This window comes from Amphibalanus amphitrite, unplaced genomic scaffold, assembly GCF_019059575.1.
Source record: "Amphibalanus amphitrite isolate SeventyFive unplaced genomic scaffold, NRLGWU_Aamphi_draft 000057F_arrow, whole genome shotgun sequence".
NCBI lineage: Eukaryota > Metazoa > Arthropoda > Thecostraca > Balanomorpha > Balanidae > Amphibalanus > Amphibalanus amphitrite.
In genome coordinates, this window is record NW_024881553.1 from 732,379 (window position 1) to 746,892 (window position 14,514).

Below are 14,514 nucleotides of genomic sequence, written 5' to 3' on the forward strand. Positions count from 1 at the left end.
AGTGACATGAAGCCGCCAGTGCGTGCATGTCACCAACGGAACGTGGGCGTTGAGCGGCGACGCTGTTGAGTTTAAGGCGATGAATATTATTTTCGAGCGTTATGATATTATTATGATATGGTACAATAATTTTGATACTTGGCAGTTGAGATAAGGTACATTTCCGTGATTGTTGTGGGAAACTTGTGAGGTTATCTGGGGAAATACTGTACAGTGCAATATTCTGTTTGCGAAGTTTTGCACAACGTTTCGGGGTTGTTTTGTGCGCGAATTGCATGTACGGTAAGAGGACGCACTGTTCAGGAGGGTAAGAGTACGCAGAATTATACATTAAATCGAATATACAGAAATATAGAATTATTAAGCTATCGCTCAATGACGTTTGTTTTGTAGGTATATCATCAATGGAGCACTGTGATGCAGATGCGTACCCGAAATTCTTCCAAATACGAGTTATTCTCCTTTTTGATTGTGCATTTTTTTTTTTTAAGAAACGCACGACAAGATTATTTCCTGATTTATAGACTTGAAAGATTTATTTTATGTTTTTCTTTTTGGATACTAGAATTAACTTAAATGCCTTCTGAGTTTGAAGTTAAGCATTTGGACAGTGCAAGCTGCATAGGTGTATGTTCATATGCTTGCGTACTCCACCCGCCTGGCGTGCGTACTCTTACACACCCCATATGGTAAGAGTACGCAAGTGCAACGGTTCAGAAATTGTCAGTTTTAGACCACTTCCATTTACGCTGAAGGATCGTTGCCCCATGGGTTGATGGCTAATTCAATGAACTTTAATATTCCCTATTTGCGATTTCTTTCCTTCAAATATTAAACAAATGAGAGCAAGAAATCCACTAAGTGCGTACTCTTATACGACTTCACCCTATGTCTGTGCTAGTTTTTTTTTTTTAGTGGGTAATTGCTAGACGCCGACCGTTCTATGAAAACTGATGCTGACAATATCCGAGAGGAACGACTTCCGCATTTCAATGGGTTTTAGAAAATGTTGTTGATTGATAACTGGAAAATGGCCTATTTCAAGGCTATCTGGAGCGACGCATTGCCGTTCCGTGCATTGTACCAGACAAATGAAAAAAGGCCGATATTGGTTCGAGAACTGCTGATCTGGAAAACTGTATTGGTGGCACGAACAACCAGCGACGATGATGGTGTTGGGGACTATTGAGTATGGAAGTCAAAGGTCGGGGTTTTACCGGAGAAACACCGATGATTTCCACCGAGACTGGTTGCCAAGACAGGTCCGCATAACAACTAGATTCTGACGAATGCTCCGATTTATGCCATTCATTCCGGCTAGCATTAAAGTCATAAAGAGGCAAATGCTGCACGGGATATGGGAGCATCGACACCCGCTTTGGTTTAGAATATGGCGTATGTGCATCTCGAAAATTAATCCATAGAATGGTACAGTTTCAATCAACCGTTTTCCGTCTGAGCAGTGAGTACTGCCCAGAAACTTAAACGAAGGATCTTTGTAAATGCAGTATATGAAGAACCTTAGTGGAGCTCTCCAGAAATGGACTGTCGAGTGTCTGTGAAGGCCCGCTCTTCAGCGCTCAACTATTGAAGGAGCGACTGAAATGAACGCTTTTTATCACCGTGTGGGAATTAGTGTTGTCAAACACGTAGAGCGGTACGCAATACCTATTTAGAGAAGTGTTCGATCTGGGAAAAGTTTTGCGTGGTTTCGTGAATGCTGTCAGAGATATAGATAGCGGGTTTTGCTCCTGCGGCATGATGGCACTTCTCTGCCCACAAACTAGGGTGTAATTGTAATTATAGCTCTAATTGTATCTAGCAAATGCCGTAATTGGGAGGCTCAATTAGCCCGCAGCACTCTCGGGGATATTTGTTACAATGTTATAGTTCGTTTTTCTTAAGTTTGCCCCTCACTGTAAACGTCTTTTTGAACAAAGCACGAGAATTGCTAGCTGAATTACTGAGAAAACTGGTTAGCGCACATTGTATTGTAGATATGAATAATATTTTCAAAATCAGTTTTGAACACCGATGATTTAACGTAATGTTAAGCGCTGTGCAATTTATTTATCAGTTCAGACATAATTCCTGAGAAGTCGTCTATCCCTGTGGGGCTGTAGGTATTGGCAAATACGAGCTACGAGTCTGTGAAATAATGAATAAATTTGATGAAATTGATCGTCTGTAAAATTTGGTCAAATCAATGTGCGCCAACCAGTTTTCTCAGTAATTCAGCTAGCAATTCTCGTGCTGTGTTCAAAAAGACGTTTACAGTGAGGGGCAAACTTAAGAAAAACGGACTATAGGTGCTTCGCGACAGTATTCCTGCGCTATGTCTGTCGTATGTTCCGCAGTATTGTGTTATTCTGGGAGACTGCAGGCAGGCATATATTACTTTACTTCATTAGTGTCCCTTCGCCGACCTGAACTTTGTCTCGAACGCCATTCTGGACGAGAGTTTTCTGCCCGAAGAGCCGGCGACGGCAGCGACCGCGAATATTGCCTTTCGGCGTGCCTCATGCCTGGCTGCCCATTGTCCTGGCCTGATTAGTTCCGGATCGCCCCCTCCCCTCCCCTCCGACTGTCACTCTCCCGCTCCTCTTCTGCGTCACTCGACCTCCCCCTCCCTTCCTCTCCCCATCCCGACCTGCGCCGTCAGCCTCTGCTCCCTGAGATTCGGCACGATCGGGGACGGACAGAAAATGGAGTCTGTTTCCCGGGGGACCGGCCGGGTGATGTCGGCCACCCCCCTGCCCCCCCCCCCCTCCCGCCGCTGTCGCCGCCGACATGCGTGTCGCGTCGCAGGCGACAGACCAACGTCATCGGTAGGTATATCCCCTACACACTGGGTATAGAGACTGAGGCAGACAGAGCATGATGAGCAGGCTGGCTATATACGGAGCTGTCGGGACTTGTAATGCGTTTAGTTTTTTCTTCTTCTTTTAGTGGCTGTTCAGTACTCGGAGTATAAGTTAATTGCCTGGATGGGCATCGGGCTTTACTAAAATGTATTGCATTCCCATTTCCAATTCAATGCAGGTCATTTATTTCCCATTGACCCTCGGACATGAATTACCTAAAGGTGAATGAAACACCTTTTTTCTGAAGGAAAGGACGTTTTTAACAACGACGCAGATGTTGCTATCTCTTATGTCTTTTCTTTACATGGCTTGTCGTGTTTACAGGTGACCTGTTCAGCTGCCACGCCATAGACAACCCCAGCGAGCACTCGGAGCGTATGCTGCTCAAACAGTACGGACCGGACGTGCCAGGTAAGCCATCTCCGCTCAGTTCGAACACGATCCTGTCGTACACGGAAAACACCCCGCTGTCTGGTCTGAAACTTTGTCCGAGACTGTTTGAGTGGCCGGTCTCGCTCCGCTGCGGTTCAGATTCCCAGCTGCTCTCCAAAGTTGTTTTTGGGGCGTCGGCTGTGGTAAATAAAACGAAAACAAGTGTGACTTACACAAGCAGTCAAGTGGGTTGTAATAGGGCTGTAGCTTAGGTCGGGTGTTGTGAAAGTGTGCTAGAAGAATATGATGAAAACTCGAGGAAGGGTAACATGTTTACGATGTTAATTAGTAATGGGATCATTTCCATTTGCGTCGGCTATTTTCCACACATTTCTGAACCAGGTAGTTAAGGTAAACGTGAATGCCTGTGATATTTTACATCTGGGTCGAATCAAGCCGGAACAGTCGGTAGGTACAACCCCGCGTCGTGTATTGGTGGTCTGCGGTTCCTGGTGTCACGTGTCCCACGCCCCTGCCGTCAGACGAGCTACTGGACAAGGTGGTGTCGTCGTTTGCCGAGCTGCGCCAGCTCTCCGACGAGGGTCTGATCTCGTACCCCTACTCGACGCGGGAGGCGGTCAACATCGTCAAACATCTGCAGGTGGGTGGTCCCGGGAGACCGGGGACGAAGTGGGTCGACGGTTAGCTAATTTACCGGCTGTGTGCGGGTTGAATGGAGCGGTGTTTCCCAGCGTCAAAGCACAGGGTAGTTGTCAGGAGATAGGCTCAACATTTCTTATGTTGACTTAATTGTCAAGTATTTGTGTTCACGTTTACATCAGACAAGCTCTTAGTTTTGATTTGACTGGGACGTATTTACCCTTTTATACTCGTATATGAGCAAAGAACAAGCACTAAGAAGAGATAATTGAATATCTAGGAATGAATGAATGAGGAATGAATTGATATTAAGGAAGGTTGAGCTTTAACAAGTTGTTAATCGCCTCTCTGTTCTCTGCGGCAGAAATACCCGGAGGACGGCCTGGCCACGGTGGTGCGCAACGTGTTCGACTTTGACTCGTACAGCGCAGAGACGCAGGACTCGCTGGCCCAGGTGCTGCACAAGCACGGCATCCCCATCGGCGCCTCGGCCAGGAACCTGCAGCTCGCCAAAGAGTAAGGCCGCCGCGGGGGAGGAAGGGGAGGGTTTGACACTGTACGAGGGTGTCTGAATCCACTGTGCGGAGTGTGTCGGTATCCACTGTGCGGTTGTGTATCGCCTCATGCCGGTGATATGTCTCGTGTTCGATGTGCAGGTGTCGCAGGCGTTGTGGTCGGTTTGATTGTTCACTGATAACCGGTGAACTGTGTTGGGCAGTCAGCGGGTATAATTGTTATGGAGACTAATTTGGCTGGGATAAGGGTGCAGGTTATGCAGGACAGTAACTTTATAAAGATTACTCATAGTTATTCATGCTGAGGCTGGTGCAGAACCTTGTGCTTACTTACAGGGTTGAGAGGATGTTCGCATCATCGTTAAATTATGTGCTGATCAGGCGAAAAGAAAGTTAGAACGTTTTAGTTACATGTTTATCCTCATATACTAATCATGCTGTATGTCGATTTTTTTTTTTTGTATTTATTTGATGGGACTGATGAACAATGCCCGATTCTCCGGACACATATTTTATAACAGCCAGTATTTGTTCGAGAATCTTTAGGAGTGGTATGTCAGCTACCAATTCAATCGTCATTACATTTATTGATTAAGTGTTGTACTGTCATACAATAGGTCATGTTTCGATACATAATGTGGCGAAGCTACCGTACCTACATTACGGGTTGCGAGGCCTGAGAAGTCAGGGAGTGCTGTGCATTGAAGCAAGGGTAGCTTCAACCAGTACGCTTTTACAATGCAATGTAGGCTGTTCTGAAGTGTTATTGTACGAGATACTGTATTAAGAGAAGCACATTCAAACTCATTACTCACTGACAGCATTGAATGCTTGCGATGACAGCGTTGGTGATGCGTACGAAATATCTGTAATGCGTTTCTGGGAAATAATACCTCACTCCATGGCAAATGGCTGTAATATGGCTTCATTGACGTCGCTGTGAAAGCTCTCGCAGCTGTTGGCATTGTAAACTGGACAATGTTTTCATTTATTGGTAAATACACTGTTTGCCATGGATTGATGTCTTCTTTCTCCGGCATTCTTCTCAGCGAGCGCGAAGACAATCGGAATGATAAAATACTGAACCATTTATGTGTAACTCGAGAAGTCATTTTAGGTTGTATAATGTATAGCACGACTCGAATCTGGCACCGTTGATACCACCTATTTATAATGCAGAAAATGAAAATATTTGGGTCTTTTTTCAATCGGAGCTTCTAAACCTGAAGCATTCAGTAGATTAAGAAATTAAAAAGCTGGTGCCATGGCCAGATTGGTTTAGGCGGAAGGACTCGCGCACTTCAGTGCTAGCCGTACCCATTAGCACAAACGAAAGCCTTTTCGCACCGAACGTTAGCGGTGATCTACCCAATACCCATGGTCTGCCTAACGCGGCAACATGCTAACCACACACGCAGCAGCGTCTAGTGCAGAATCCATGGAAGGAAGATAGTGAGACTCAATAGATGACAGGTCAGGTGCATTCATCGGTCCTGGTTTGAGGCAACGCTGGCCTAGATCAACACTGGCTAGTGAATTACAACACGGACGCAGGTGTTATACAGATAGGAACATAAGAAATTGTTACTGATAGGCCGTCTTATGGCTCAAGGGTAATATTCTGTACTGACAGTTTAACACAATGCACGCTATCAGATTTTCCACCCAAAGCAATCTCGGATGCAGTGGAATTAGTATCCATCATCACATCAATTAGCATGCATGGGGACTGTGGGTACGCCATCTCCTGTACAGGTGCCCGATGCTGTACGGTATTTGTGTACCGACTGTGCGGTAACGGGAGTACACCTCCTCCCGCAGGTACCCTCTGCCGTCGGTGGAGCGCTCGGGCGGCTGGCGGCAGGCGGCGGACGGCGCCGTCAGCCGGCTGCTCCGACTCCCTGCCGAGACCCGGCCACTGGAGTTCCGCGGTCCCTACCGCTACCAGGGCCGAGATATGGCCATCGAGAGGACCGAGGCTCGCGGCACCGCCTTCGGCGAGCTGCGCTGTCACTGGGCGCTGCCCCTGGACGAGACGGAGATCATATCGGACGTCACGGTCGTCAGAGGTCAGCTGGAGCGCTCGGGAGGGTGAACGGTCAGAGGAGAGAGGGAGAAGGGAAGGCAGGAGAGAGAGAGAGAGAGAGAGAGAGAGAGAGAGAGAGAGAGAGAGAGAGAGAGAGAGAGAGAGAGAGAGAGAGAGAGAGAGAGAGAGAGAGAGAGAGCGACGAGAGGAGTCGTGAATGGTGTGTGTGTGAGCTGTGGGAGGTTGAAATGGATGTCGATGTTTTGATAGAAAAATACGCTCTCGTGAATCGCATATCTCTGGACTATAATGAAATTAAAGTGCAGTTTGACTGTATTCATCGTGAAATTGACGAGACACGTGTCGCATCAGTCACTTTGTTCGGTAATTCATTTCAAATTTTCGAGAGTTTTGAGTCATAAAACCTGTTCAAGGAAAGACTTCAGCGGCCTGACTTCCACCGGGCTGCTTCCATCGCGAACGGTGCAGCGCTCACAAAGTTGGCCACTGGCTAACAAGTTGGCTTCCGGTCATTGCACGCTTCGCTCGCCGTTCGGGGAAGAGAGCGCGTTGTCGCATTTTCCGACAGACAGGAGGCAGGTCATGCACAATGAATTTGTCGACATTTTAATTCGTCGATCTGCGTCGTTTAAGTTGGGTGAATGCTCTACTATGTAAACTGAAGCAATTCAGGGGAGGTGTCTGATATATTCGGCAGTGATGATAGAGCAGCTCTCTATAAGCTATGATGATGGAGCTTGTAGTATTTATTTACACCGTAATCACGGGCGTCCCTGTGGTGTCCTGGGTTCCAACACGAATTGGACTACGATTCCCTTGCTGCCCAGTCGATGATAACTTTGCGGAACTTGTTGATGGACCTTGTCAGTGCTTCGACTGAAATCGAGAGAAGCCTGGCAAAGTCATTGGTGTTAGGCCAACAGGATGTTTTCGCTAAGCCTCGGACCCAGAGTTCCCGCTGTAATTACCATATCCGTGGTCAGTATGTCAAAGCAATAGGCTCGCCTTGCCGGTTTTTAGGTGATGATGGCCGATGGCCGTGCTACGGGAGACATGGAATGAACTTATGTATTGACTAATGAGATTGAGTAATTTGGGATGGGGAAAACCAACCAGCTTCGTTGCCATTCACAATTAGCATGTATTTGGATAATTATTTAGGCTGACGTCATCCCCGATTACTTGTTAATCTGTCGACACTAGGCCGCTTTAGAAGCTCGAACCTCCGTGAGGATTACGTTAATGATTTCGTCGAATGTCTCAATACGCAAGCATTGACATGACAAGAGGCAATTCTGATATACATAATTTCAGTCGTATGTGTTCACCGGGATTGCAGATCATTAACCAGAATGTGACACACATCGTCCTTCTCGTGTTCTCTATTTCCTTTACTTTGAGCTGTGATCATTCACTGCTCGCAGTTGGGAAGTAACCTGATTAGCTGTACCAACCTCCCCGTCTGTCATGTCAGGAATGCACTGACCCGCCTGTCTGTCAGGGCTGTGCTGAACTATCAAGACTGTACTGACCTCCCTGTGTCACGGCAATACTGACCCTCCCTCTTCGCCACCTCAGGTGACAGTCCGTCCGACGACCAGCTACTGGTGGGCGCCGTGAACCCGGCTGGCCTGTACTCTGTGCCGCTGCAGCGCGGCTCGACCACGCGCTACTGGCCGCTCTACCACCAGCTGCCAGCCGACGGCTACCGCAGCCGGCTGCAGCTGGCACCGCTCGGTGGACCGCTCGCCTGCAGGCTGGTCGCACACGAGGAGCATGTAGGTGGCCGGGCGGGGAACGGTTAGGGTGTGGCCTGAGGGGGTCTTGCTTTTTATCACCCGACTCGATGATACGAACCATCAGCAGTTGTGTGCTCCGAAGACCACGGACTGCGGTTGAATTTCATCATACCTTTAGTTTTAAATGTGGTAGCATTTTCTCCTTATTTTGTTTGGTTCTATATCCGGGAATCGTTTTACTAGCTTTGTTTGTCATAATGCGCTGCGATGTTTGTAGCTTCGCTTCTTTCTCCAATATTTGTCCACTGAGCATTTTTGTGCTGCTGGCTTCCGTTCATTCGTCACAGGCCAACAGACAAACACATTCTTCCGTAGGACTACATCATTCCCGGAAACATCACCTCCCGTCTGTTTGACGAAGCCCCGGAAGGCTTCACCCCTCCCAGAGGTGCGATCCCTCGCCGTCCGTCTGTTGCCGAAACGTGTCGCGTGTCACCCTCGTCCCCCGAGACTTTCTCCCCGTGTCCGGCGTCGGTGCTCCATCACCAACCCTCTCTCTCCCTCGCTCCCTCTTTCTCCGCAGCTGAATGGTTTGGTAATGCTGGACACCAGCACGGGGGACATGTGGCGCCTCTCCTCGTCAAACCTCTTCCAGACGGCCACGGAGAAGATCCGACGCTCGTTCAATACGCAGCACGAACATTTCTGGAGGATGAACTCAGAGCGGGCGCATGAAAACGTCGTGGTGAGTGGGGTGGGGGCTGGGTGGGCCGTGTGTGGCTTGGTGTAGTGTGGGGATGGAGAGGGGCTTATTGAATCCGCTGAATTATGCAGAACTAGCCTGATTTTTTTTTTGTCAACAGAATAAATCTGGTCATATACAGGGGTTTGCTGCGTATAAGCGCCGAAGGATATGTCGGCACCAGTGCCTGGGAGGTAGCTTAGGACTCTAAGCAGGGCTGAAATGGCGTGTGATCAGTCGAACAGGATGTGGGGTCACATCCGCGTGTTTGTCTGTATCCGTGGTAATATTACTGGATTGGTGCGATAATACTGTTTTGTATCTTTGAGCTCGCCTCTAACGTTATGCGGTGACATTAGGTGGACCGTTGTTGCCAGCTAGCCAGGGTCGTAAATAGCGCTGTACGTAATGCCTCGTAGATTTGATCTGATTTATACGAGGAAATGCTCGTAACTGCTTCCACTGAAGATGGCTCAGAAGTTGGTCTGACATGTTTGCTGATAGTTTGAAAAGATGCTACATCGCGCCATATACAGATTAATGCAGTACGGCTGGCCTGGGTACTTTGCCAATTTGATTGAAAGCCTGTCAGACCAAGGCATGCACGATGCTCGAAACTTGTTTGTTTCACTTTACAGTAAAGCATGTCGCTGTCTCCCTGGTAACCTTCCGACCCTCTGACCCACTGCTCGACTTCCCCGTTGTTCCACTGACTTTCTTCTCCGCTAACCCGCTGTCCCGATAATTCGCTGTCCCTCCCGGCTGACCCGTTCACCGTCCCCCGCCCAGGTGCTGTTTGAGCCGGGCGGTAGCCGCCTGCAGGCCCTGGACCTGACAGAGGGTACGACGTCGGCCTTCACCCTGCCGCTGAAGGTGGCCACCGTGTCTCTGTCGGCGCCGCGCCACTGGCTGGTTCAGGAGCACGGCGGAGACGGCAGGTCAGTCGTGGAGAGGGGATGCCACACTGGAGGAGAGGGGAGGTTTGGCCACTGGGAGAGGGTGTAGTGGCAGTGGGGTAGAAACTAGAAAGGAAAGGTTGTGAGTTGTGACCTTTTGGTTCTAACTGCAATCAGTTCTCCTTGCTCAGTGTGTCTCCAGCTGCCATCCATGACAGCTTGCATCGTAGATTTATATCTGAAAACCCTTCCACATCGTCCTATGTAGGTACCTACTCTATGAGAGAGTCTCCTCCCTCTCCGTCAAGTCAACGTCCTCCATCGCCGCCCTGCCGCCTTTGCGATACCCCCTGTGACCTGGTAAACGGTGATTCCGCAGGCGTTTCGTGCTGCGTCCGTCGGAGGACCTCTCGGAGATGGTCCTCTCGCCTGTGACCGAGGGTGGCGGCGAGCGACTGGGCTCCGTGCGCCGCTGCTCCGTCGAGGACACGCCCAGCACCGTGCTCTCCGCCGCGCTGGGCGAGACGCTGAGCGCTCCGTCCCGCCTGCTGACCGCTGGCCACGCGCACGCCGCTGTGCTGGTCGGCTTTCCCGAGCTGGAGGCCAGCGAACACGAGCTGTACCGCTGGCCGAGACAGGAGGCCGAGCAGCCGCCGGTGATCGGAGGACGAGAGGCGCCGCCGCCGAGCGACCACCGCCACACGACTGTGGTGCAGCCGGAGACGGGACAGGTCAGTACTGAGCACAGGCGGGGTCACGGGTCAGTGCTGAGCTAGCTCGGGCGAGGTCACCGGCCGGTTCTACCAGCCCGAGACGGGGCAGGTCAGTTGTGAATACGGCCGAAGTCAGAGGTCAGTTTTGAGCATCGTGACGAATCGAATCAGTCGGAGACTGTTAGGTATAGACGGATGGCAAAAGTTTCGGGTAAGTTTGAAAGTTCGTGTGTTATGGCGGCGTTATCGTTTGTGGCGTTTCTGTGAACCAACAGCCAACGGGGTTGCAACTTGGCAGTGACTAATGCATTCGTTGACGTAAGCTCATGGTCGTAAAAGTTTGTTTTGCTCTTCATATGAATCCGGAGCTGCTTTTCATATGAATCCGGAGCCAGCGCACGATATTTACATAGTGGTCATTGAAAGTTGTGGCTTTATTGCTCATTTTGATCAGTTTAGATACGCAGCCCTAAGAATTATTGGTAACCTGACATTTCCAGCCGCTGCATTAGAGATGCATTGAATGAGGTTGCCATGGTGGTTCTAATCCCAAATTCAATTTGCCCTAGCCGGCAATTTCTCCATGCCGTCCAAAATTTACTGATATAATTCATTACGCTCCTAGCCTTACTGTGGCGACTAATTGCCTATCCGTCTCATATTTCTCTCACCACCTAATCTAGGAGCGAAGTACAGTTTCCGATAGGTTACGGAAGACCTGAAGCAAAGCTCATGGTGGGCGCGGAACCAATCACCTCCTTGCGCTTGCTTCGGAGACAGATCGGAATAAAAAGTGATACAATTGCAGGCCCGTGCTTTGGGGGATGCCTGCAATACATAAGTGCTGCCTTTACGCGAGCGTGGGGGTTTAGTTGGATGCTTCTGCATTCAACTCTGCCTTTTAAAGCTAAATAGAATTACGTTGCGATGACTCTGCAATATGAATGTTTGTTTCCCTCGGCTTACGGCTGGCATTCTTTTTGTGGAAGTAATGCTGATCAAGCTTGTCCCGGATATTTCCATGTCGATAATGACTATGCTTATCTTCCTTGCTCATCAAAAGAGTCCACCAGAACCCGAGGGACTTGATAACAAAGCTGCTTAGCAAAAAGCGGCTTTTCGCGGCGTGACTTCAATCTGGCGGGTTGAGCCGGGCTGTCGGTCGGGCCGGCCGGGTATTGTGTTCAGTCATCGCCGGTGCGGCGATAGGCGCTCTGTCCCGACACGCGAGACTGATGGTGATTGCATTCGACCGGCCGGCCGACCCGTGCTGGCTTCACTGAGATGACCGGCGCAGACTGATGGACCCACGCGGGTCGGAAACTGCCGGTACCGTCACCGCGGCTGTGTCTGTATACGTGTAGAGTCCTGCGGCCGTGTTACTGCTACTGGCGGCCTGGGAGCAGCCTAGTCAACACGTGTTTACGTCTGTGATGGCTTGTTTCATCATAGATGCGCATTAGTTACTACCCGGAGGATATTGGTGGACAGGGAAGTGCGCCTGTCACCATAAACATTGCCTGTTCGACGCCATTGAATTTGAGATGTTTGCTTTCGCTCTGAAGGCTAAAAGGTACAGCTCCTAGAGGAGCATCGCTCATTTTGGCCATCATACGTCGCACATTATTCCTGCTGGAGCACATTTTACCGGCCTCCCGATGCCGGCCCGGCGGAAATTAGGTACCAGTGACGCGGAAATTGCGACCACTGGTATAAAATATCACTCACTCGCCGCAAAGGTTCCCGACCCGAAAGACACTGCAGCGTGGCTTCTGTTCACGCACTGTTTTGGTTGTCGATCCATTGTAAATGGCTTTGTTTTTGCAAAGGTAAGACGAAGTGTAAGGAGATTTGGATGACCATACTAAAATAGCATTTGTTGTGACAACGCCGTTTGGTCGTGGTTGTCGTTCGTCGGTTCTCGGACTTCTTCCCCCGCCCCTCCCCTCAGACGCAGTGTCTTTGAGAAGAGGTGCGCGCGCTCCAGAGCCCCGAGGTGAACTGCCCTCCTCTGGTCCAGAGCCGAGGGTGTGCGTAGCCAGGCCGAGCCACTCGTTACTGGTTCAAACCGGTAGTGAGTGTCCTTTGCCCTGATACGCCCACTCCAGTTCTTTTCCATCCGGCGTTAGCACCCGAGCGGCCGGCGGCCACCGCACCTTCTGATTTATTGTACATCAACAATTAAGCGGCGGCGCCCGGCGCTGGTGACGCATGCCGGTGCATCTGGATAATGTTTATACTGTCACACCGCGCGGCCGAGCCTGCACGGGCTCAGCTCCGGTCCCGGTCAGGTCGGGTCACGTCGGAGGAGCAGATGGGTGAACACCGTACAGTATAGGTATGATCAGAAAATAAAAATTTAAACCGGCTAGACGCTAGACGTGCTAGACGCTAGACGTTACAATACCTTCCCCCCTTATAAAAGAAGCAATTTGCTACAAATTGAAGACGTTCCGGCGCCTGAAGGGCACAGGAACGCTCTACACTACCCAGTACAACACTTCATCCGATGGCACACAACACACTACAACACACTACAACACACTACAGTATGATCACTACAACACGTTGCGTTGCCAACGAGTGGCAAGCAGTACGTCGGCAGAAAAGCAGCGGTACCTCACACCAGAGGGGATAGGTGAGTCGGTCATGGGCTCTGTAGCCCAGACACGACCTTGACCGAGGCAGTGGGAGTGGCGCTTAAGGGTGGCGCCGCGTCCGGCACGGTCGATGGCACGCAAACTGAAGATGATAAGTCGACGTCAACAGAGCCACCAACAGGTGATGGTGGAGGCGAAACCATTGTCGGCAGCTCCTGCATTTCCACGGCGGGCTCAGGTGTACTGGGTATTGCTGAATGCACAGCATTGAAACTGGGAAAACTAAAACGAATCGGGGAGGAGCATGAGCGCCGAAGTACGATCATGAGCCAGCCGAGGAGTGCAATCATTGCGCCAATCCTCATGGTTACGCCTGTAACGACAGAAACAACGATCATCAGCCGGGGCTGGGAAACAGGACTGTTGCACAATACAGCAAAGCGTTTGAGACCATCGAGCGCCAATCGGGGAACATAGCAGTCTGCGTCATGTTCTCCTCCACAAATGGTCGCTGAGTCAGGACTACATTTGGGTCTGCTGTCCCGTTAGACAAACAGTCCAAGTCAAATTGTACTCGAGGTCGTTTACTGTCAGTCCGCTCGGTCGATAAATCGCGTTGTCGCTTTGGCACGTACCGAGCCTGTTGATACGTAAAACCTTCTAGAGGAGTCGATGCGTCACTTGGCTCAGCGACCGAACCGCGTGACCTGAGGTCATATCTATGCCTCGGTAATTGTCCCTGTGAAATACTCCTCTGTGACGACGGTGTCAGCTGACCGTGCTCACCATTCTCAGGAAAGGATGGCGAGTGAACAGCGGGGCTGGCGGTTGTCGCTGAAGGCGGTAGCGGACCTTGTGCAATACCTTCTTCCGCTTGTTGCGGACTTACCGTTAACGGATACGATGGTGTAGCCGGTTCATAGTCAACGAACCAACTTTGGTCGCTGTACGGTAGCCGAGCAGCACGCATGGGCTGCTGTCTAACTGGATGTTCTTCCGGCATATCACTTACCTGTATAGGTCTCCTGATCGTCTGATACGATCTGTCCCACACGTCATTTGAATCTCTGAGTCTCAAGTTTTCTGAATGTACTATCTTGGTTTTTCCTGTGATCATGTTTTTGATGCAGTAGTTTTCAATTCCTTATTTGGACACTACACGGAAGTAGTTTTTCCAATGGAGCGTCAGTTTAGAAGAGTCACCTGGTTGAACTGAAGGATCGAAATAGAATACCAGATCTCCTGGCTTAAAGTTTGATGGTTTAGCTGAGCTCGCAATGAGTGATTTGTTGTGTTCCCTAGCCTGCTGGATATTGTTGGCTACCTGTGTGTACGCGTTGTGTAGATGTTCGAACATGGCTGGCAC

At 50.0% G+C, this 14,514-nt stretch overlaps 1 protein-coding gene across 2 annotated transcripts in view; it reads left to right on the plus strand.

Moving 5' to 3' along the window:
* The window catches only part of LOC122378303 (von Willebrand factor A domain-containing protein 8-like), a 71,826-nt gene that overhangs the window by 16,818 nt on the left and 40,494 nt on the right, over positions 1–14,514 (plus strand). For both annotated transcript variants that reach the window (XM_043359216.1, XM_043359215.1), the window contains exons 19-26: positions 3,189–3,275; positions 3,779–3,897; positions 4,261–4,412; positions 6,233–6,480; positions 8,037–8,236; positions 8,781–8,942; positions 9,729–9,877; positions 10,215–10,566. In XM_043359216.1, coding sequence (XP_043215151.1) covers positions 3,189–3,275; positions 3,779–3,897; positions 4,261–4,412; positions 6,233–6,480; positions 8,037–8,236; positions 8,781–8,942; positions 9,729–9,877; positions 10,215–10,566 — 1,469 coding nt within the window. The remainder of the gene's footprint in view (positions 1–3,188; positions 3,276–3,778; positions 3,898–4,260; positions 4,413–6,232; positions 6,481–8,036; positions 8,237–8,780; positions 8,943–9,728; positions 9,878–10,214; positions 10,567–14,514) is intronic.